The 24,111-nt window shown below is 58.4% G+C and overlaps 1 protein-coding gene across 8 annotated transcripts in view; it reads right to left on the reverse strand.

Annotated features, from left to right (window-relative positions):
- The window catches only part of Arhgef10l (Rho guanine nucleotide exchange factor 10 like), a 122,629-nt gene that overhangs the window by 45,312 nt on the left and 53,206 nt on the right, over window positions 1–24,111 (reverse strand). For 3 of the 8 annotated variants that reach the window (XM_070037820.1, XM_070037821.1, XM_070037822.1), the window contains exons 7-18: window positions 23,055–23,224; window positions 18,563–18,679; window positions 16,257–16,365; window positions 12,831–12,937; window positions 10,405–10,482; window positions 9,449–9,628; window positions 8,145–8,261; window positions 6,869–6,961; window positions 5,358–5,531; window positions 1,852–1,997; window positions 1,092–1,106; window positions 668–849 (exon numbers count right to left, since the gene is read on the reverse strand). In XM_070037820.1, coding sequence (XP_069893921.1) covers window positions 668–849; window positions 1,092–1,106; window positions 1,852–1,997; window positions 5,358–5,531; window positions 6,869–6,961; window positions 8,145–8,261; window positions 9,449–9,628; window positions 10,405–10,482; window positions 12,831–12,937; window positions 16,257–16,365; window positions 18,563–18,679; window positions 23,055–23,224 — 1,488 coding nt within the window. Of the gene's footprint in view, window positions 1–667; window positions 850–1,091; window positions 1,107–1,851; window positions 1,998–5,357; window positions 5,532–6,868; window positions 6,962–8,144; window positions 8,262–9,448; window positions 9,629–10,404; window positions 10,483–12,830; window positions 12,938–13,675; window positions 13,876–16,256; window positions 16,366–18,562; window positions 18,680–23,054; window positions 23,225–24,111 lie in introns of those variants that run through there. The other 5 variants (XM_070037824.1, XM_070037823.1, XM_070037825.1 and 2 more) reach the window with 5 other exon arrangements.

Here is a 24,111-nt window from a genome sequence, read left to right on the forward strand (position 1 = left end):
ATGAGAAAAACACCGCCTAGAGCCTGAAGCCATCAGGAAAGCCGCCCTGAGTAGGACACGGGCAGACGTGTGAGGACAGGAGGGCGTTCTGGGAAAAGGCAAGGTTATGACCCTGTTTCCACGGGAGCAGGGGCTACCGAGGACCCCCCCCCTGCTGGGGGGGAGAGTGGCTGGGAAGGGAGGAGAGGGAAGAGAGGGGAAGGGAGGGACATTCAAAGTGGGCATGGGACCTCTATTCCAAGAGCGAGGGGAGGCACTGGGTGGCGGGGAAGGCACACAGATTTGATGCCACGTGGTGGAATGAGGAGGAGAGGAGAGGGAAAGGAGCCAGGCGGCCACTGCAGGGTCCCGGGAGCACAACAGGGCAGCCATGCGGAGGCAGAGAGCAGAGGGTCAGGCGCTGCCCGGCAGGCGGCCCTGCACGGCACCCCTCTGGCCTAGGGGTCTCAGGGAAACGGGAGCCAGGCGGAGCCAGATAGCAGGACAGTGCAGGCGATGCCCTGGGCACAGCGAGGAGCCCCCTGCCTGAGGCACTGGGGGGAAGCTCTCTGCAGGCCGCTGGCGAGCCACGGGCGGGGCGGGGAGAGCTGGCAGGGCGTGGGGCGCGGGTCAGCCTGTGCCCACAGGTGGGTCCTGGGGTCCCATGGCGGGGGAGGGCTGCACTCACTCTGGGGCTGGCCGGCAGGCGAGGCCTTCTTGGCACCCGCGTGCTGGATGAGGACGTTGTCCTTGTCGTAGGAGCCACCGTCCTGGCCCACCTCCACCACCTGCACCTGTGGCAGCGCCGTGTTCCACTTCACCACGTACTTGGGCCCCAGGGGCACCAGGCTGCTGATCTCCAGCTGGCCTCTGCCAGGACAGAATAGAGAAGTCCTGAGCGCCTGCCATGCCCCGGGCCCAGAGGCAACACAGCGCCGTACCCCAGCACCCCAGCTCAACCAGGCTCCACACAGCCCAAGCACAAGACCTCAGGCCAGAACCAAGACACAGCAGCCCAGGGACCCTCGCTGGGGCCCAGCACCAGGGAGGCCACACTTCAGCCCCAGAGCCAGAACCACATGCTCCAAGCACCTGAGCCCCAAATCACCTACCTGTGGTTGGCCGGCCTGGGGAAAAGACAATAAGGAATGTGGTTACTGGGACGGAGCCATTTCTGAGGACGGTGGGGGTGGCCCTGGGCTGCACATCCGGAGGGGTAGATATTGGGGGGAGTAGATGAGGCCCACAGGACCAGGTATGGACAGACAGAGCAACTGCAGGGCGGGGGGGGGCTGTCCCCCTGGACTGGGCCTGCTTTTCTCTCTCTCCAGACAGCCCTGCTCAGCGAGATTAAGTGACTTAGCCCTTATCCCACTAACCATTATCCCAGGACTAGGCCCCTAGGACCCCACTTTGCATACCACACCTAACCCTGGCCAGCATGAGGGCCAAGGACATACAGGGGACCTGAGATGCGTGGTCCTGGGGTAGGAGAAAGGTCCACCCTACCTGCTCGCTCCCCTGCCGGGACCTGTGACCTGGCGCCAGGTGGCCCCTAAACCTGCTCTGTGGTGCTACATGGAGTACACAAGCCCCATCCCCACCCCCTCCCCTCTGCCCTGCACCCAGCAGCAACCTCAGCTACTGCTGCCGTCATGCCCTTTCCAGAAAGTTCTAAAGCGCTCAGGAGCCCACTGGGGGAGGGGGGGGCCATAGCTAGAGATCTGGGGTGCATCCTGATACCTAAAGGCACACATACAAGTGAATTGGCCGGGTGGACCCAGGCCCACACTGCTCCAGGCTACCCTAGGCCGCGCCCGAGCCCAGGCCCAGGCCCAGGCCGGCACTTCCCTAGCCCGGGCCAGCCCTTACTTGAAGTTGATGTTGGCGCAGACCAGCATGTCATTGAGCAGGAAGACCCTGCGCTCCTTGGACTTGAGCAGCTGCCCTCGGTCTCCGTACACCGTCTCCGTCAGCGTCTCACATAGGAGCAGCTGCCGCTGGCCAGACGTTAACAGCTGGAGGAAGGGCAGGGAGGAGCCACATCAGTTTAGGGCCTAGATGGCTACGCAAACCTCACAGAAAGTTCCAGAGACTTGGAACCTTCTGCCTTAGAAAGGAGGAGAGTGAGGCTGAGAAGCAGAGAAGCTAAAGCTACCTCCCAGTTTGGGGGTGACCGTACATTCTGTGCAATGAGGCCATGGGGCACCTGCCAGGTTCTCTGCTCGGGGGAGGCCCTGGGAATCCCGAGTACCCACCTGGCTGGGTCCCCTTAGCAGCACCCTTTGCCTGCCTGAGCCTCAGTTTCCCCAGCCGCCAAGGCAGAGCCTGCCCTCTGCGGCTGAGGCCACTGGAGTGACTGTGTTAAATGACTGTGCTTTATTAAGTAAAGGCCCATGGGCCCCTAAACCTAAGAAAGAACCCCCTTGTTCCAGCCTAGGCTCCAGCTGGCTCTGGGCATTTCTACCACCCCAGAGCCCTCGGGCAGAAGCCACGGGGCTGGGGAGGCACCGGGCATCACCGAAGTCTGTACCTTAGTTACTTAATAAAGCACAGGCCTAGGCCCAAAAGCAGTTAGGAATTTCAAGATGCCACCAGCAACACATTAAGCCTGGAACAGGGGCAATCTGAGTGCAGCCCAGGAGGGCGAAGGAGTCCTGCAAGCGCCAGCCCTGCACTCAGCACACCGTGGACTCCCCGGGCCTCCGCCTGGGGATGCTGTTGGTGATGGTTTCACTGCGGCATGCTGCATCCTGACCTACAGAGACAGGCTCTGAGCCCCAGCTCCACCCTCACCTGCTCACACCAGCCCCACCAAACTGCTAGGGCTGGGAAACACAGGGATGGTGAGAGAGGTCCAGAAAAATGTATTGCCAAAGGCTGTGCCTCTAACAGACGTCATTTCCCCTCCCTCCCTCCTTCCCTTCCTTCTTTTCTTCTTTCCCTACCAGATGGGAAAGGAAAGGCCACCTAAAGCCTGCCCTCCTGGAGATACACAAGGATCAACCGAAGGCTGCCGCACAACCAATGGTCCAAGCCGCACAGGGTGTGGCTGCATCCCAGCAGCAGTCCTGTGAGACCTCCCACTTCCCAGATGAGGAGATACCATAGGTAAAGTGACAGGCTGCAGGTGCTGCCCCCTGCAGGGTGGACAGGGTATTGCATGACAGGAAGGGGGATGGCCCAGATCGCTCACAGCTGCTAGCGCGGCACTCACCCACCCACCCCCCCCCCCCCCCATTGCACAATTGAGCCAGATGCAGAGGCTCACGAAAACCTGACTTAGGGTCCTGAGGGCAGGAGGTTTCCGCCAGACGCTGCCAGGGGTGCCCTCCCCTCCTGGCTCACAGGGATTTCTTTGAAAAGACAAGAATAGGAGGGGGAAAAAAAACGGATATTGCCCAAACGGTCCCTCCACGGGCTCCTGAATCAGCTCTTTTGAAATAGGGGCACGATTCCGGCTCGGGCTACGCCCAGTTTCATTTCTGCTTCTCTGGGTGACTGGTCAGGACTGTCCCGGGAGAGCTCCGAGGGGGATGCCACATGTGGCCACCACCACAACAGCATCTCACCGCTGTCCAGCTCAGCCCTCCCTTGCTAGAGGTGAAAACAGGCTCAAGGCCTGCAGGGCCTGCCTTCCTCAGCGTCAATCCGGTGGCCCTGACTTCCAGCCAGCCGCCACCACGAACCAACAGCAGGCCTCCAGGGGACAGAGCCAGGGATGTGTCTCTCCATCTCCTTTGCACACGCTCAGCTCACAGGTGTGTGAACCAAAGAGGAAAAGACCCCCAAGTACCCCACACGGGGAGCTGGGGGTGAATGAAAGGAAAACCTCCCAGGCATGAAGAATGGCATCGGTAGCCATCCTGGGCTGAATTCTGCCCTCCAGAGACATTGCAAACCTGCGGGCTTTCAGGACAGGATGGTGAAGTGGGCAACACCGTGAACAATCCTGAATGGACAGGGACATGCACATGCGTGTGCACACACACACACACACACACACACACACACACACACACACACACACACGTCTTCATCCCCAGCTGTGGGCCCAGAGGGCTTCCAGCCAGCAGGTGGCGCTAGTGGGGAGAGGAATCCAAGGGATGTGGGCAACCGTTCTCACGTGAGCCCCACGCATCTGCCAGTCAGGATCTTGTGGAAAATCTCTCAGTTTTTAAAGGTTGCCAACGACTTCCCTCATCTTAGAAATACTGTGTAGAGACCACAGTCCATCTGCAGCCTGACAGGGACCTGAGAAGAGGGGACACCTGCCCCGCGGGCCTGTGGGCCTAGCGGTGCCAGCCGCAGAGCTCTCTCCCACTGGCAACTGTGGTGCATAAGAGCAGGGCTGCCAGCCGTCCTCCCGGACACTGCAGAACTCTTCCCTGCTCCTCTCTGCAACAGCCAGCCACAGCCTCAGGACCCTACAGAGAGGCAAGGGGCACCTGAGGCTCACACCTGTAATCCCAGCGGCTCAGGAGGCTGAGATCTGAGGGTCATGGTTTGAAGCCAGCTGGGGGCAGAAAACCTGAGAGATTCCATCTCCTCTCCAGTTAACCAGCATAAAAGCCAGGCTGAAGGTGTGGCTTCCACAGTAGAGTGCCAGCCTTAAGCAAAAAAGCCGAGGGAGAACGGGAAGTCCTGTGTTCGAGGCCTTGTACCTGAGGAGAGGGCTCCTCGATTTCCCCCGCAGAAGACATGAAAACCTCCCACAGGCTGACACAAAGACAGCCTTCCCACGGGCTGAGGCAGGTCCCCTCCCCCTCCCAGGGCCAGCGGATGAGCAGAGGGAGGGAGAGGGGTCCAGAACTGCAGGCCGGGATGGGGTGAGAGGCAAACAGGAGCTGTGGTAAGGTGGCCTGTGCTCTAAAACTAGGGCTCTCTGAATATTCATCTGCGCATTTTAAGGGCTTTTGTTTTGCTTTTATTAAGCTATACCAGTGTAGGCCAATACCACAGCAGACCATGGCCTCCGTTCTCTTCTTCCTCTACTAAGGGCTCTTGGAAGGGGCTGGTCCTCCTCCTCATGTATCTTCAAGCAACCTTGGCTGTCTGATGCTACTGAATTCTCCTCCTATCAGAGGATGCAAGTGAGGTTCAGAGAGGTTGAGGTTGTCCCCCGATGCCAGACAGCAAGCACCCGTGGCACAAAAAATATACGAATTTTAAACCCAGAGCCTCTTGTTTTAACTAAGATCTGCCTGTACCCTAAAATAGCAGGTGCAGCGATAAATGTGGGCTCCAGGTGAGAATCTGAACCGGGAGACCAGAGCAGTGGGTTTGGAGAAACAAAAATTGCCCCTCTCTCTGAGAACATTGGAACCTCACAGGTGGGGAAGGCAGAGGGGGCGGGGGGGGGAGGAGGCTGCTCTCACCTTGTTGAGGCTGCTGCGGTCGCTGACGCTCTTGGTCAGCTGCTGGATCTCAGCCACCTGGTCAGCCAGTCGCTTCTGCTCATTCAGCTTCTCAGCCAGGGTCTCCAGCTCCGTGAGGGCCAGCTGCAGAGACAGCCTGTCCGGGTGGCCCCTGGGGGTGTTCTTCAGCATGTCCTACCAGCCAGAGATGAGCCAAGACTGGGACACAGCACCACACACACACACACACACACACACACACACACACACACACACACACACACACACACACACACACACACACACACACACACACACACACAGGCCTTCTCTGGGGCAAAGCTATGCCCCCACAGCACCCCCACAGACCAGGTCTGAAGGGTGCAGCTTGGTACTGGGCGTAGAATTGCCCAGAGGAATAATGAATGAAGAGAATAAGATCATTGTGTGCCTCGCAGAGTATATGCTCAACAGCACTGTAATCACAAGGGCTCTTAGAGACATCCGTCCACCGTGCCCACAGCAGTGGGACTCACAATGGCCAAAATAAGATGGCCACTGAGTGATAGCTGGGGGGGTAAAACGTGGCCGCTCTATATACTCAAACACACACAGGCCTCAACAAGGGAAAGAAATCACCAGGTACAGATGGCTCACGCCTGTCATCCTAGCTACTCAGGAGGCTGGGATCTGAGGATCATGGTTCTAAGCCAGGCAGGGCAGGAAAGTGTGTGAGACTCTTACCTCCAATAAACCAGAAAAGAAAAAAAAAAGCCAGAAGTGGTTTAAGTGGGAGATCAACAGCCTTGAGCCAAAAAAAAAAAAAAAAAAGCCAAGAGAGAACAAGGCCATGAGTTCACGTCTCAAGACCAGCACAAAATTTTAAAAGAACAATAAGTAAATTAAAAGGAAGGAAATTCTGACATCATGCCAAGGCAAATGAACCTGAGGATACAATGTCCTCATGAAAAGACAAACACTGCGAGATTCCGCAAGCAGGAGGCTCCTAGAGTGGCAGGATCCCTGGGCTCAGTGGGCAGGACAGGGCTGCTAGACGGGGAGGGCTGGCTGGGGGGGGCATCGGGACGGGGCTTAATGGACACAGAGTCTCCTTGGCTCAGAAGGAGAGCTGGCGGAGGGGGAGGTGGGGACTGCAGCATGAAGGGGACGCCCCAGTTCCCCCGCTCAGCACCGGTCCACTGGTGGCAAATACGGAAAAGCGCTCATCAGTGCTGACGCACTGATGACCGCTCACTGGTGAGTAAACAGAGGCCAAGACGCCACCGTCTCTCCACTGGCAGCTAAGGTCCTCGGGTCCCAGGGCCCTGTGGCTGTCACCAACTGCTGCCTGCTCTGGGCAGAAGGACCCAACGTGCCATGGAACCTGATGCACTGCAGTGCAGGAGGAAGGTGAGGCCAGAGCCTCACCATGGGGGTTGGGAGGACTCTGACTGCCCCCAGGCAAGCCCTGATCATCCATGCCCACCCACACCCACCCCCAGGCCAGGCAGAAGCCGAACCCCTGGCAGTACCTGAAGCAGGAGGATGAACTGTGGAAACCTCTGGATGGGCTTCACCATCAGCCCATAGAGGGTGACGCGGTCTGGGCTGCACACTTGTCGGCGCTGGGGAGGACAAGGGCAAGTCAGTCCCCGAGGCTCCCACTGAGCCCCCAGTACCCAGGGCAACTCAGTCCCCAAGCTTCCCACTGAGCCCCCAGTACCCAGGGCAACTCAGTCCCCAGGCTTCCCACTGAGCCCCCAGTACCCGGGGCAACTCAGTCCCCAAGCTTCCTACTGAGCCCCCAGTACCCGGAGTAACTCAGTCCCCAAGCTTCCCACTGAGCCCCCAGTACCCAGGGCAACTCAGTCCCCAAGCTTCCCACTGAGCCCCCAGTACCTGGGGCAACTCAGTCCCCAAGCTTCCCACTGAGCCCCCAGTACCCGGAGTAACTCAGTCCCCAAGCTTCCCACTGAGCCCCCAGTACCCAGAGCAACTCAGTCCCCAAGCTTCCCACTGAGCCCCCAGTACCCAGAGCAACTCAGTCCCCAAGCTTCCCACTGAGCCCCCAGTACCTGGGGCAACTCAGTCCCCAAGCTTCCCACTGAGCCCCCAGTACCCGGGGCAACTCAGTCCCCAAGCTTCCCACTACACCCTCAGTACCCGGAGTAACTCAGTCACCAAGCTTCCCACTGAGCCCCCAGTACCCGGAGTAACTCAGTCACCAAGCTTCCCACTGAGCTCCCAGTACCCAGGGCAACTCAGTCCCCAAGCTTCCCACTGAGCCCCCAGTACCCGAGGCAATTCAGTCCTCAAGGCTACCACTGACTGAGTCCCAGTACCTGGGGCAAATCTCTCCCGGAGGCTCCCACTGAGCCCCCGTACTCAGGGCAAGTTAGTCCCCGAGCTCCCCGCTGAGCCTCCAGTACCCAATGGAAGTCAGACCTGGAGGCTCCCACTGAGTCTCTAGTATCCACCCATCCGTGTCCTCCATGGATGCCAGTTCCCAGCAGCCAGGGCTCTGTCTACCTCACCTGCTCCTCTTCCAGCATCTGGGGAACCTGACCATAGCCTCTCACAGACCCCAAAGCTAATCATAGCCCGCCTCCCACAGAGCCTTTAGCTCATCCTTGCCCCCTCCAGGGATCAGGAAGTAGTTTCTCCCCCACAGAACTGAGGCATCCCCAAAGGGGCCGGGCAGGGGTGCAGGTCACAGCTGTGACATAAGTTCCGGCTGACGTGTACCTCCCATGTGCTCAGCCTCCCCCAGCCCAGCCCTGGTCAGCGGCCTGGACAGCCCAGGGCCACCTTGAGGAACTCGAGGAAAGCTGGCTTGGTGAGGCAGGCTTTCTTGATGATGCACATGGCGTTGGTGAAATTGTTCACGTAGTCGCTGTACACGTCCAGCACCATGGACTTGGAAAACTGTACAGAAGTGGGGGGGGGGGAAGGTGTCATTACTGTGGGGCAGGCAGCAAACCCGTGAGGCCAGCTGACCTGCCGCTCTGTTTGGGAAGGGAATCTGGGCTTGAAGAAGCAGAAATCACCCCAAGATCACAGAGGGAGGGGATAGCATTTGCTTTATATGTGTTTTCTTGGACAGGGCCCCCAGCTCTCACCATAGTGATGTCTCTAGAGCTGAGCTGCAGAAGGCAGGGCAGTAGGCACGGAACCCACCCACCCTCCTTGCCACAGCCCCTCAGACACACCAGCCAAGGATGCTATCCATTCAGAGGATCTACCAAACCCTGTGGTTTTCAAGACTATACGTATATATGTGTATTATGTGTTTATATACATATATATGTGTGTGTATGTGTATATATATATATATATATATATATATATATATACATATACATATACATATATATATATATGTGCCATCTTGAGGCTTGAACTCAGGGCCTGGGCACTGTCCTGTAACGTTTCTCCTTTTCCTTTTTTTTGTTGGTGGTCCATTGGAGATAAGAGTCTCATGGAGTTTCCTGCCCGGGCTGGCTTTGAACTGTGAACCTCAGATCTCAGCCTCCTGCAGGGCTAGGATTACAGGCGTGAGCCACTGGCGCCTGGCTGATCTTTTTTTCTTTTAGCTGGCTTGGCCTTCCCTACACCCTGCACCCCCCTCAGGCCCCAGAGCCTGGAGGGGCCGCTAGACCTGTCTGAGATCCCAAACCCAGGCCAGGACCTCAGGAGACCAGACCTGACCTCCTAGGCTACCAGCCAGCCTCCTTCTCCAGCGCCCCCGGGATCCTGAGCACTGCCTGAGCCAGCTTGTCCGCCAGCAGCCCATCCCTCTTTGAGTGCTGGGTGAGGGTGGTCTAGGTGGCTGGAGGCCACTGGTATCCCAGGGGTTTCCCCATCTGGGCAAGCCAGGTGGTGGCTGCACTCGGCCTGGAGGTCCTCCCCAAGGACATCTCGGCACTCCAAGGGGCCACGTCCACCCCCAGCACAGGCCACGTAGACTTGGGGGCCCTGCTGCCCTCCGGCCCCGCTGGCTCGGGCAAGTGGCCCCAGCAGAGGAGGGAGACTGGATCACATGACCTCTGTGGTCAGGCTGGCTGTGGTTCTACCTGGGGGGGAGGCCACAAAAAGTGTTTGGGGACACCTACGGAGGCCACGAAGAGGTCCCCGATCTTCTCCGTGGAGTCCCACTCGGCCACGCGGGAGGACAGGGCGATCTGGAACATGGAGTGCAGGTGCAGGATCTCCCGCACCCGGAGGAACACCACCTGGCACTTGCGGACGCTCAGCGCCTTGGGCTCCATCTCCATCAGAGGGTTGCGGTAATCCTGCAGGGAGCCGGGGGCCGTCAGGGCTGAGGGAACGCGGCAGACACCCCCCCACACACACACACCTTCCTGTAGGGTGGAGAGACGCCCTCCCTCCTCACCCATCCTTCTGGAAGGTTCTCCATGAACGCGATGCCCCTCTCCTCTCTCTCAGCCCACCACGGCCCCTGGGACTTCTGTGCTAAGCTGGGTCGAGGGGAGCAGGAGGGTCTTTTCTGTGCCCTGTGCTAGGGAGGCAGCCCCAAGGGAGGGGCTGGCCAGCTGGGGACACCCAGAGGTGGCACCCAAGGGAGAGCCACCCTCCTAGCAGGCCCAGACTCAGAGAGGTGGCCTCACACTGGCAGCGGGAAGAGTCATGGAGTCAGGGGTTCAAACCCCAGGCCAGGGCGGCACACCCAGGACACATGGCACTCACGTGGGCTTAGTGATCCCCGTGAGAAACCAGGAGCTTCTCACCCCCCATCCCCGCCTTGCAGAGCCCTGGGGGGGGGGGGGGTCCCAGCATGGCCAGGAAGACACAGCACCTTTCCAGGCATGAAAGATGCCCACCCTGCCTCGACGCTCTCATTTGGGGGAATCCCAATTTCATAACTAGCCATGAGCATGAACACCGGGGCCCGGGGAACCCTTACCTGAACCCTCTCATTTGGAGCTCCTGCCATCCCCCCCTATACAAGGCCACCTTGGGGTTCCCTTCCCAAATGCTCCTTAGGAAGTGTCCCCCTTTCCCCCTTCCTCCCCTTCCCCCAGAGACCCTGCGAGACCCAAGGAGGCACCTGGAGTATCCGCTTCAGCGACTCTACGTAGCTGCCCTCGCTCTGCACAATGGAGCCCAGGATATGTCTCCGGACCACCTGCCAGGCAGAGCTACAGTCACACAGGGGGCCAGAGGGCATGGGGGGGCACGGCAGCTGCTGAGTGGGGGGGGACAGCAGGGGGGACAGGAAGGGACACTGCAGCCACAGGACACAGGGGCTCCACAGCCACTCATGGACCCCAGGGAAAAACACCATGCTGCCCAGGCTGAGGCCCCAGGGAAGGAAGGAGAGCAGATCCTGCTGGCTTCCACCCAGGGATGGGAACTCACCACCTCTCCTCCCACTTCCATCTTAGGCGGCTATGAAGTCTCAGCCTCACCTACAGTGTGGCAGGGGGGAATGCAGCGGTACCGCCTCTCCGACAGGCCGGCCGGCGGGTACCATCCCTCCCTGACCGTCTCATCTCCCTTCCCTTTTTCCGCCCATTTTCCTCATCGCCCCCTCCCCCAGCCTGCATCAGGCCAGCCCAGAGGGCACCAAGCCCCTCAGTGCTGCCGACCAGCACCGGCTCAGGTGCGGGGTAACCCTCTCCCTCGCTCCCCCGGGTGTGGCACGGTCATAGGTCACAAACTTTGCTGCGCGGTAGAATCACGTGGGACCTTTAAAACATCCTGCCATCTGCCTGCCCGCCCCCACCGGACATTGTGAGTCCTTTGGTCCTGAGGTGACCTGGGCATCCGCCTTTAAAACGTCCCTCAGGAGCCGGGTTCACGCCTGTCTTCCTAACTACTCAGGCGGCTGAGATCTGAGGGTCGCTGTTCCAAGCTAGCCCAGGTAGTAAAAGGCGTGAGACTCGTATCTCCAATTAACCAGCAAAAAGCCAGAAGTGGAGCTATGGTTCAAATGGTAGAGTGTGATCCTTATGCAAGAAAAGCTCAGGGGCAGAGCCCAGGTCCTGAGTGCTAGGACTGTCTCTCTCTCTCTCTCTCTCTCTCTCTCTCTCTCTCTCTCTCTCTCTCTCTCTCTCTCTCTCTCTCTCTCTCTCTCTCTCTCTCTCTCTCTCTTCCCTCCTCCCCCCTCTCTGCCTCTCTCCCCCCTCTATCTCTCTCTCTTTCTCTCTTTCTCCCCTCTCTCTCCCCTCTCTCCCCTTCCTCTCCCTCCCCTCCTCCCCTCTCACCTCCCTCCTTCTCAGTGCTGGGCTGGGCCAGGCTGAGTGACCCCACAAAGATGTCTTGTGTGAGTGCAGTCTGTCCATCTGCACCAAGGGCTGGGCGGCCACCTCTCCTCTCCTCTCCCTTCCCTGTCCTGGCTGTCCTGAGAATGTCAGGCCTGGCCCCTCGGCCACAGCCCAGATCCCTCCGCCAGCTCTAGCCACCCATCCTCTCCTCCCACCGCTCCCACAAATGCCCCCCCACCCCACATCGCATAAGCTGGGGCTGTGGCACCAACCACCCCACTCCAGGCAGTGCCCATGTGGAGCTGAATCCTGAACCTCAGTGCCTGGACTTGGGCTGAGTAACTCCAGGGGGCTGTCCGTGGCACCCCAGGGCATTCAGTGCTCCCCTGGCCTCTGCCCAACACATGCCGGTTGAACCCTGAGCCTCCATAACCAAAGCTGTCAACTGTCCCCCAGCAGATCTGGAACTGTCCTCTGCCAAGAGCCAAGGGTCTGGGGTCACTAGAACATCTGATCCAGGAAGGGGCCCCCAGGGGGGAGAGAGAGACAGAGACAGACACACAGAGAGAAAGAGAGAGAGAGAGAGAGAGACTCTGAAAGTGGGGAGTCCAGGCTCAGCCTGGCTCTCTGAAAACCATGAGCAACACCCAGAGCCTCTCAGAGCCACTCCCTTGTGGACCTCAACCCTGAGGCCAGGGGAGGAAGCATGCCGCATGCCAGGGACCACTGAGACAACCACCACCAGCAAGCATCCATGGAGGGGCACGCTCCCTGCCACCCCAGCTGAAGACTGTGGGCAGGGATGAGGCCGGTGTGGCCCTGTCATCCTCAGGCCAGACATCAGGATTTTCTGTCCCCACAGCCCTGGCCGTGAGCTTGCGGACAGACACCTCTCCCATCCAGACGGAGAGGGTCAATTGTGACCTGGCCAGGGTCTCCAGCCAGCCACAGCTGCCTGGTCTTGCTCTGTGAAATGCAGCTGGCGTCCACCACAGCTCCCAGCAGACGCCGTGATGGACTCAGGAGCCCCTGGCCTGCACATGTGGACACCTGGCAGTCCTTCCCAAGCTGGACAGGTCAGCACGCTTCAGGCTTTACTTGTCCCATTCCCTTCTTCAAAGGACACCTCACCAACAACCTGCTCTGCTTGTCCTGGGGCCCAGATGCCGGGACCTCGCCCTCCCCCAAAACAACAATGTGGAACGGAACCCCACTTATCACTCCCCCTCCCCCACCCACAGGCCCCCATGCTCTGCTCCCCACACACCTGCTGCGGGCTCAGGCCATCGGGCATGGGGCCCAGCTCCGGGGCTGGGGGCTTGATATCTGTCACGCCGACCTCCAGGAGGCCCATGTCCTCCTCCTCCGAGTCACCTGGGAAGTCGGATGGGCCGGGGGCAGCAGCTCAGGTGAGGATAGCACAGCCTGCTCAGGCCCCAGGGAACTGAGAGCCACCCAGACCAGTCTTGGGCCCTGAGGGGCTGAAGCCGGTCTCCCGGCTGCCCCAGGAGCCTGGAATCACCCAGGGGCACTCACATGCCGTGGGAGACAGGGATGGCGGAAGCGGGAATGAGCGACCCGGCAGGAACAGAACCCGGCCTCAATCTCGGGACCAGCCCTGCCTGAATTCCCTGTTCGGACCTGCCTGCGCTGGCCCGGCCAAGGCCAGCCACCGTGTCCCTGTCCCCAGGACTAAAAATAGGGAGGGACACAAGCCCCGAGAAGAACAGATCTGCGCTACACCCTCTTTTTATTTTTATTTTTTCCTTTAATGCAGAGGTCCCAAGGACAACGCTTGCCTAGAATCTGATTGAGAGTCCTGGGCCTGAGTCGGTGAGGGGCGTGTTGGGGGGGGGGGTCCCCACACTGGGACAGATGGCAGCCTCTCTCAGAAGAGAGTCCAGGCCTGTCCTTGTAGGATCCAAGTCCCCTGTCCCCCCCCCCCCCCACACACACACACACTCAGGCTCAGGAACCAGGAGATGGGACCTGGCACATGGCCTCTGCAGGGGGCAGGAAGTGGGGAGGTGGGGTGGGGGAGGGTGGAGAAAAGAAGAAGTGCCAGCCGCCCGGGGGTGGCTGGGGGAGCAGGCATCCGTGGTAGACCCTTACCTGAGCAGGAGATGGAGGAGGAGGAGGGGTAGCGGATGACAGAGCGGGGGTAGGGGTGGAGGAGGGAGTGGCAGGGGCCCTCCTGCCTGGCCCCCATGATGCCCAGGGCATCTCTGTGCACCCACCCCAGCCGCTGGCTCCGAGGCTTCCTCTTCCCCCACACACTGCTGGGTAACATTCTTGGCCTGGGATCTGAGCCCTGCCCGGCTATTAATAACACCATGTGGGAGGGTCACTTTAGGAAAGGCCCGAGTCAGTGGGTGGGGGAGGAGGTCCCAGAAGCTGTCCCTGGCCGCCAGGCCTGTTCCTTTCTTTGGAGGCTCCCCCAAAGGCGGCCCCAGACAGCGGGCATGCCCACTCCGTCCCCAGGTGGGGGTTCTGACCACCCCTCCAGAGGAGGGACTGGGCCAGATCACAGCCAGGAGGCCAGGGCCCAGAGGAGACTCGGATCACTATGATGGCCTAGCCACAAGCTCTGCACTTAGGGCTGACTGTGCCCCACCTCAGCCCCAGAGTAACACCTGCCACACAGCCTCTTCCCACACACCGCGGGAGTCAGCCAGCCTCGCTGTGTCCTGGGAGACAGTGCCACTGAGAGTCCTACCATGCAGGTCATGAGACTGTGGTAGCCGGGCACCAGTGGCCCACGGCTGTCATCCCAGCTACTCAGGAGGCTGAGATCTGAGGATCACAGTGTGAAGCCAGCCCAGACCGGAAAATCCATGAAACTCTTATCTCCCACTTAAACAGAAAAAACCAGCAGTAAAGCTGTAGTTCAAAGATAGCGCCCAGGCCCAGAGTTCAAGCCTCAGGCCCAGAAAAAAAAAAAAAAGGGGGGGTGGGGGTGAGAGTGGGGGGGTGTATTGAATGAATGGTAACAAGTAGTAATTAATCAATCTGTCTAAAACCTAAATGACCTTCCAATGTCCAGCAAGGCCCATAGAGCCCCGCCAACCTGCCTTGACCTCCTCCTCCCCTTCCAGGCGTGTGTGTGCGTGTGTGTGTGTGTGTGTGTGTGTGTCTGTGTCTGTGTGTCTGTGTCTGTGTGTCTGTGTGTGTCTGTGTGTGTGTGTGTGTGTCTGTGTGTCTGTGTGTCTGTGTGTGTGTGTGTGTGTCTGTGTGTGTGTCTGTGTGTGTGTCTGTGTCTGTGTGTTTGTGTCTGTGTCTGTGTGTCTGTGTATGTCTGTGTGTGTGTCTGTGTCTGTGTCTGTGTGTCTGTGTCTGTGTGTGTCTGTGTGTCTGTGTATCTGTGTGTGTGTCTGTGTGTGTCTGTGTGTGTGTCTGTGTCTGTGTGTCTGTGTGTCTGTGTCTGTGTGTGTCTGTGTGTCTGTGTATCTGTGTGTGTGTCTGTGTGTGTCTGTGTGTGTGTCTGTCTGTGTGTGTCTGTGTGTCTGTGTATCTGTGTGTGTGTCTGTGTCTGTGTGTCTGTGTGTCTGTGTCTGTGTGTGTCTGTGTGTGTGTGTCTGTGTGTGTGTCTGTGTGTCTATGTCTGTGTGTCTCTGTGTGTGTCTGTGTGTCTGTGTGTCTGTGTCTGTGTGTGTCTGTGTCTGTGTATCTGTGTGTGTGTCTGTGTGTCTGTGTCTGTGTGTGTCTGTGTGTCTGTGTATCTGTGTGTGTATGTGTGTGTCTGTGTGTGTGTGTGTGTGTCTGTGTGTCTGTGTGTCTATGTCTGTGTGTCTATGTCTGTGTGTCTCTGTGTGTGTGTCTGTGTGTCTGTGTGTGTGTCTGTGTGTCTGTCTGTGTCTGTGTGTCTATGTCTGTGTGTGTCTGTGTGTGTGTCTGTGTGTGTGTGTGTCTCTCATGTAGACCTGACCCCTCTGCGCCTGTCCCCTCACCTGCATGTGGGAATGTGCTGGCCTTCCCTGTCTTGTTCTGCATCCACACAACCAAGTTCTCAGAAGAGTGGAGGCACGTAAGTACTCAACACACATCCACCATCAATATTGTTTCTTGGGCATCTTCTACCTTGCCACCTCTGGGCCTTTGCACATGCTCTATCCTCTTCCAGGAGCACTGTTCCCCTCTGCCTGGGGACCTGGTCTTCTTCTCCCATCTTACCTTTCACCCTTGTCTATACCCACTTCCTCCACACCTCCCCGCAGGGAGCACACTGGGCCACTGGCTGACCTGTCCTCTCCATGGATGTCCCCACCGCCCTCCCTCCCCAGGACACCCGGGCCCTCGAGGAAACGCTGTGGAATTGATTTTGGTGCCCTCCACGCAGCTTGGGGGATGGGACTTAGCAGGTATTGGGAAAACCCTGACTAGATGAAGAGAAATAGTGAAGATGAGGTCTGCTGAGCCAGAATACAGGCGGCCAGGGTAAACCCAGGCCAGGCCAGGACACTGGCATCGGGGAGGGGCGCGATGCCTGCCACGTCAAGACCGATTGGGACATCTGGGGTTTCATCCACCACCACCACCACCACCACCCCTCCGCCAGAAGAGGCCAGTCACCCAGCCCAGTGTCACCCCGCCCTGTATGACCTCAGAGGGTGGCGAAGATGGGCCCCCCCTCACTCCCGGTGCAGAGCAGAGCAGAGCACCACGCCCTCCCAGGCCGGGCAGCGTAGCACCTCACCAAGGACATCTTTCCGGTGTAGGAAGGACACTTTGCGCATGACGGCCATCCGCGTCTTCTCCAGCCCGTCCCTGGTTCCGCTTTTGGCGGCCTTCATGAGCTGGGTCATCTGAGCGGAGGAGAGGGACTGTCAGAGAGGCTAAGGGAGGGGCTGCAGCCCGGCTGCACCACACGGCAGAGTCACCAGCCCATGCCGCTCCCATGGCGAACAGCAGAGGCCAGGAGGGACCGTTGGGGGAAGGGAGGGGGGAACAGGTGTATTCATGGCCCGGGGTTCTCCCTGTGGACAGGGCTGACCCTCACCCATTTCCTCCAGGACAATCTATGTACCCAGGCTCCCAATTAAGAGATGGTAGAATAGCGGAGGGGGGAGGGGGCTGGAGTCCTAGGCCTGGTTCAAATCCTGACATTCCCCCAACAAGTGGACAAGTCACTTTGCCTCAATTTCCCCAGAGAACATGAACTAATGGTACAATTGCCCCCCTGGAAGGGCCTGGGAGGCCCGGGGAGGGGAGGAGGGGGCAGCTCTGGGGAGGCCTGCTGGGCCACAGGCCTGGGTCACTAACAGGAGGTGAGTGCCGCCTCATCCATCTGCTGCTCAGCCCAAGTCAGCAGCCCCGGCCCTTGCTATCCCAAAGCCAGGTTCCTTTCTGAGCTGCTGCCCGGCAGAAGGAAGAGCTGAGTTTGCAAAGCACGCAGGACGCCCATTCCTTGTGGTGCTGACATAGCAAGCCAAGCAGGACACAAAGCAGGAGGAGGGTGTCACGCCCAGGAGCAGCACCCTGGGCTCCGGGGGGCAGCCGCTGTCCTGACATGTCTCTGTCCTCTTCGTCCCTCACTCCCAGCCCCAACCTGCATGCCTTCTCCAACACACAGCCGGAACTAGGTGCCATCCTGCAGGTGGTCATGTGGATTCCATTCAGCTGCGGGGATGGAGGTCCAGACCCCTGCATACATCTCATTTTAATCAATTCCCAGGGCACAGTGCACTCGTGGTGCTCAGGAGCCCCTCTGTCTGAAGGCAGAAAGCCTGTGCTGGGGAAGTGGGGGCTCTGGCCTCCTCGGCCAGCCTCTTGGTCCTCAGCTGCAGGACCATGAACTTCTCAGGGATCTAGAAGAGGACTGGCCTCAGAGGCTGCCCAAGGCAGAAGCTCGCCAGGAGCCAGGGCAGCTTTCTGGAAGTCACCCTGGGCTCACTTCTCAGCTCACTTCCCAGCTCACTTCTCTCCCTGGGGCTCTTGGCTTTTTGACAGACGGGGCACAATGCTTGAGAGTCTAGGTAGGGGCAGATGGCAATCGCAGAAGTTACACCACGATGCCCGTATTTCCTGAGGTGCATCATTTTCAAGAGCAGGGCACATACCAGACTGGAAACTTCTGTTCCTGGGCCCAATTCCCCTCCTAAGCCATCTATGAGGTTGATCTGGTATTTGGGAGGTCCTCTGAAGCCCTACACTGGACATTTTCCCCAAGCCCAAAAAAGAGCATCCGGGGAATAGACCAGAAAGTTCTGTGTGACAGCCTGGCACACGTACCCATCCTCACAGCACATGGCCGGCCCGGGGCTGCACCTTGCTCTGCCTCCAGGGACCTCCCTGAGCCCCAGCACTCTGATGGGTCTCAGGTGCTGCGGGGGATCTGGGAAACCCCCCTCCCCACCTCTTCCTTCTGGGAACTCAGGCTCAGCCACAGGGAGACCAGGCTGAAAGATGGACCCTACTAAAACGCCCAGGCTGGAGCCTCAGCTCTACAGCCATCAGGCTACATTCTTGGTGCTAAATAATGGTAGAAAGACAGCTGTCCCCAGGGTGCCATTGGGACCAGCCAGCCAGCCATGAGATAGTTACAGTGGCCAGTCTCCACTGAGGCTCTCACGGCCAAGCACCTCACAGGCCTGCCCAGCCAGTCCTGGTGTTGGTTGGCTGGCCTCCATTTTGCACTCCTCCTGCCTCAAGTCTCCAAAGTGCTGGGATTACAGGCAATGCACCACTACACCATCCGCAGCTAGGAACCTGCATTTTTTTAAACAAGGAACCCTGGGTAATTCTGGGGGTCCTAAAGATTGAAATCCACCCCCTCCCCTAACCAGGCATCCTCATGGACCATTAAAATTTCTGTGACAGGACGGGGAGGTCCAGGCAGGTACAGCTGGCTACTACATAAGGTACCATCCCCACTGCGGTGCAGACGTGAGGTACGGCCAGGTTCAGAGTCTCAGGGTTGAGCCTGGAGATATGTGCCTGCCCACCGCAGCCCAGCGCAGCAGCAAGGCCCCCTGGGGACAGGGCGGGGCCGACGGACAGTACCTTACAGTCGCACTTGTGCTTCAACTCCTGCATGTCTCTCCCCCCAACTCTTAAAGCCAAGATGTCTCTCTTAGTTCTGGCGCATCTCTCCTTTAGCCTAGTCAGGTCTGGAGAAAGCTGGAGCCCCCAAGCGGCCAGGCAGAAGGAGAGCAGGTGAGAGGAGCAGCCAGGACAGGGAGGAAACAAAACATAGACAACAGGGGAAAAAGGAGACTCAGGTCAAGTGGCAGACGGATCATCGGAGCAGGCAGGACGAGGCAGCCCTGGGCCCAAGCAGTAACTGTCAGGTATGGCTGGAATGAGCTCCAGAAGTTCCACCCCAACGGCCTGGCAGCCATGGGCTGGGCCTCTGCCAATGAGAATCACGGCTGCTAGACAACAGATTGGCCAGGGGCGGGGGGCTTGATGTGGGGGGAATCAAGTCCCGGTCCCTTTGCTCTGGGGAAAGGGAAATAAAGCCCTGAAATTAAGGACCATGGCTTCTCTTCATCCCAGCCCAGCATCAGGCTTGCAATAAAAGGTTCTTGATGTACTTTTAAGATGAAAAGCTGGCAGGGAATTAGGGGATGGATGGATGATGGATGGATGGATGGATGGATGGATGGATGGATGGATGGATGGATGGATGGGTGAGTGGGTAGGGGTGGGTGGATGGATGGATGGATGGATGGGTGGGTGGGTGGATGGGTGGATGGGTAGGTGGGGAGATGGATGCGTGGATGGATGGATGGATGGATGGATGGATGGATGGATGGATGGGTGGGTGGGTGGGTGGGTGGGTGGATGGGTGGATGGATGGATGGCTGGATGGCTGGATGGATGGATGGATGGGCACTGACAGGCAACTAGTTAACAACTGGCTTCCCATGAATAGGTAGCTGCTTTGTAGTATTTCATAGTAGAAGTCCCCCATTCCCCCCTGGGACAATGCCAAGCTACCGAAGTGCCATCTCTGAGTGTGAACCTGTGCTTAGCTGGTTCCTGAGCTCTTGGAAGCTAGGCTCCAGTGCACCTCTGAGGAGGAGATGAACTAATGAAGATGGCTGCGTGGAATGAGGGATGACGCATAGATTATCTGGAGTGTGGATGGACAGAAGAAGAGACAAACATTTACAGGCATAGGCGGTGTGTGGTAAACGGCACAGAAGTCCGAGCCAAGTACCACTGCTGGAGAAACTGACAAGGAGAAGGCTTGGGAATTTGAGTCATGCACGCAAGGCATGGCTCCCAGTACTTGCTGGAAAAACTCTCTTTATCTCTCTGAGGTGCAGCTTCTTTGCTGGCATAAAGCAGCTGTAAGAAGAGTGACTTCATAGGGATGCTAAGCAAACCGAGTGGACGCCACATGTAAAACCCAGAGCTTAGTAAGTACTCAAAGAAAGGAAGCCACTACTGCACTGCCTTTCAAAATACAACTACACCGATTTATGAATTAGATGGATGAATGGGTGGATGGATGACAGATGGATGGATGGGTGGGTGGAGGGATGGTAGATGATAGACAGATAGATGAGGTATTTTTTAATCCACATGTGATGTTCAGTTCTGACTCTACCAGGTACTGGCTTGTGTGATCCTAATCACTCCTTTTGGCCTCTCTGATCTTCTCTCCTAAGTTTTCTGATCAACAAAATAAGAAGCTCAGTGCTTGTTGTTAACACTGAGGTATTAGAAATGAACCTCATTCTTTTTGGGGAAGAGAAAGATGCAGGATAGGATCCTGGGCAGAGAGAAAATGAGGTCTGTTCCGCCACCAAGAGCTCGACAAAATAAACCATAAAGGTCTTTGCTTCTCTCAAGACTAGAAGTGGAAGGAAACATTAGGACCACGGGTCATTTGCTGAGCCGGCCAGAATGTGTCAGGCATTTCTAGAAGGAGCCCCCCCCAGCCCCTGTCCCCAGTTGGGCCAGTGACCTTGGTTCTGAAGAGGTCACCCAGCAGAGAGCAGAGGGGTTCACTGCAGCCCACCCTACACCTGGAAACAATCCCCCACTGACCTGAGTGGCTGGCAGCAGGACTGAGGACCAATAGGATGTGGGAAGCTGTTTACGTTACACTTGTATCAGGTGCTTTTCAGACGGTCCTTCTGCAGAGCTGCCAATCACTCTCCCAGCTAGAGTCCACCCACCGAGGGTTGGCCCCTCTGAGACCCCCGGAAGGAGGGGGCTCTATGACCTGTCTTGCCACTGGGCAGGAGCCAGGACCATAGTCACACTCAACAGACAGGACAAAGCGCTCCCCTAGACGCCCACTGCCCATTAACACACAGCACACACAGCCAAGCAGCGGTGGCTAAACATGCAGCTGCAGCAATGCCAGGCCCCAGAGCAGGTGACCTGAGAGGCCCAGAAGGACGACGCTCCTAGGAAGCGCTCAGCAGGGTCCTGGGCAGAGGTGGGCAGCAGAGGGAAAGCCCTTGCCCATCATCCTGGCTCTCTGGGAGCCTGCTGCTCAGGGAGCAGGTGGGCTTTAGCAGTGAAGAAAAGAAAAATAAATCCTTGTGTTAGCAATTCCAGGAACTTGGTTTGTCTGCTAAGAGGAAGCGGCCAAAACCAGGGAGGGGTGGACCCCAGGTCTCCCCAGGGCCAGACCCTGGAGAGAGAGACCCAGCCCAGCATCCTTGAGTTTTTCTGTGGGCCTCCTGCGCCCCCTGGAGGCAAGAGATCAAATTAAAAGGTAGGTGGCCAGGATGGGAGGCAGGCCCAGGCATCTGTGACTTCAGCTCACTGCCCACTGATCCTGCTCCCCTCAGGGATGCCCAGGGTTCTCTCCCAGTCCCCATCAGGAAGGCAAGGCCATGGTAACCACCATGGGGGAAAAGGAGGGACCAGCGGAAGCTAAGAAATCAGGCCCAGGACTCAAGAATTCCCTGACCATTGCCCTGTGGTATAGAGGCGATGCTGGCGTGGGGGGTGGGGGGAGGGGCACTAAAGGGCCACACCACCTTAGTGGCCCTTCCCAAGGCAGGTTGTGTTGCCCAGGCTTGTGCCCGGCGTGTCCTCCAGCCCACCACACCTGGACCATCCCTCGGACTGCGGGGTCCAGCCCTGACTCACCTGGCTGCGTGAAGGAGCGCCAGCCCCTGGCCGCCATGTGGTCAAGCTGGCCGTGCTCACAGAAATCTATTTTCTACAGACGGTATCTCCACCTCCCAGAGGAGGGTGGGGACCGTCTGGCACTCGGGCCATATAAGGCCCTCAAAAAATCATTTGGTCTGACCCCTGCCAAGGCAACGAACTGAAGGCAGGACTCGAAACTCAACCAATCTAGGAGGAGCTTCTTTCAGAGTGAAATGCAATAAGTCCAGCCTTGAGAATGATGTTATAAATAAATATCTAAATAGCCCCTGGCAGAATAAAAGGTTCCCCACACCACAGAGGTCAGCTAAGTCCAGGCCAGGGCTTCGGGTCCCCTATCTCCCCTCCCCTACCTGAGACACAGCCTGGCACACAGTAGAGTCCTAAGTACTTCAGCACACGGGGTGCTACGTGCTGCACTTCATGGGCAAGCGTTAAGCCCTTCTCTACAGCCCCGTCATGGTCCTGAATCTTGGTGGGATAAAAACTGGGGCTCAGATAGACTGCTCAGCGCCAGGCTTGATTGGGATGTAGGAACCAGTCTCGGGGAGCAAACAGCTGCCTGACTGCCTGGCCGGCACTCAAAGGGACCCCCTAAACTCGGGGATGGCTGGAGGTACGCTGCAGCCTAGGCCCCGTCTTGGCCCCTGCCTGGCCTCTGTGGGGCTGGCTCAGAGGCAGACCTCCCTTGCCTTGTCTGTGTCCTTCTAAAAAGGAGTTTGAAAGGGACCCAGCCACCTTTGGTCAAGCAGGACCTCTAAGCAGCTGCTCCCATTCAGTTACAAATCTCAGCATGGGGTTCCAGGGACCAATAGGGGAGGAGTCAAGAGGAGGAGTCAAGAGGAGGAGGAAGAGGAGGAGGAGGAGGAGGAAGAGGAGGAGGAGGAGGAGGAGGAGGAGGAATTGGAGGGCAATCCAGGCTCATGTGGTTCCTGGGGGGGGGGGTCAGGGGGAGGGCACACACAGAATCACCACGAATGCCAAAAGCACAGGTGCCATTTTGAAAAGCCCTGGGCGGCAGGCAGCTCTGATGTGGCCCGTCCCCTGCCCAGGACAAGGTGGTCCTGCGTGGCCTGAGGAGTGGTCTGCGAACATACTCACCGAGGGCAGGTGGACCCAGCTCATGGATCTCAGTGAGGGCCAGCTCCAACCTTATGGCTGGGCTCCCTGGGGTGTTAAGAGCATTCTAGAGTTCCACCCCAACCCATGAACATCATAAGCCACTAATGGGGTCGGCACAGCAAGGTGGGGAGCCAGGTACTAACGGTGTGTGAAGCTCACCACAACCACTGTTCTCCTCTCACTACACACTGCTGGAAACCATTCCTAGGCCCACTTGCTGGCCGCCAACCTCTCCCCCACCACCGCGCTCCAAAGGTGCCCAGGCCATGTCAGACGCTCTCGGCTCCCTTACCTTGGGCTGGAAGGAGCCCCGGTGCTTGGCGGGCTCGGCCTCCGGCTTGGCCTCCTCCCCCGAGTCCTCGCTGTAGCTCTCAAACTCGCTGGAGCTCCAGCCTAGGTCCTCGGCCTCCCGAGGCGCCCCATCGCGGTGCACGTCTTCGTACAGCAGGCTCCTCTCCGCCCCTGCCGGCCGGGGACCGTCTGGTGAGCCAGAGGCCCTGGCCTAGCCTGCCAGACTCCAGGCCTCAGGCCCACACTCTGACACCAGTGGGGGAGGAAGAGGTGGAGGAAGGGAGCAAGGACGTGGCCAGTAAGTGGGGCCCTGGCTCTGAGACCCAGAGGCTGTGTCACTATGCCCTCCAGGGAGATGGAGGAAGTGGAAGAACATGGAAGAAAGCCCAAAAACTGTGTCCAATCCTTTCCTTCCCCCCCCCCCCAGGATCCAGCGCTCGCTCCCTTAGGCCCCCTAGAGTCAAGTCTGGGCTGGGGGCCTCAGCATCGTCAGGGACTGATGGTGATGGGTAGGGCATCCCTGGGATAGCCAAGAAAAAGCTGGCTATCCACAGGGCCATGCCCCTGCACAGGGTCCCTTGTCCCCAACCTGAGCGCCCCTGTGGCCCAGTGGGGGGCCCCGTCAGTGGGTAAACCTGACCCAGAGTCCAGCAGAGGTCCTTATTCTTCCAAAGCCCCACTGGACACACCTGGGGCAGAAAACATGAGGACAAAAAGCTGAGAGTCCCCTCGGGAGGGGAAGAGGCCACCAGAGCATTCTTGAGGTGCCTGTGAAGTCAGGTGGGAGACGTGGTCCAGAGGGCAGAGTTCCCACCCCACGTTCCAGCACGAGAAAGCTGGGGCAGGCCGCTCGGCACCCCAACATCCCCCCTCCTATAACCTGGAGGAGGGCCACAGACTAGAAATCTTGTGTCCACATGGAGGAAACGGGGCACAACCTGCTCGGGGGAGCACCCCTGGGGAGCATAGAGGAGTGGCTTTGTGAGAACCCCTCTGGGATGGTTCGAGAAGAATCCAGGGCCATGGGGGCTGGGGCAGGGGGAGGGGCGTGGACACAA

Source organism: Dipodomys merriami, unplaced genomic scaffold, assembly GCF_024711535.1.
Source record: "Dipodomys merriami isolate MVZ:Mamm:240054 unplaced genomic scaffold, mDipMer1.0.p SCAF_28, whole genome shotgun sequence".
NCBI classification, from domain to species: domain Eukaryota; kingdom Metazoa; phylum Chordata; class Mammalia; order Rodentia; family Heteromyidae; genus Dipodomys; species Dipodomys merriami.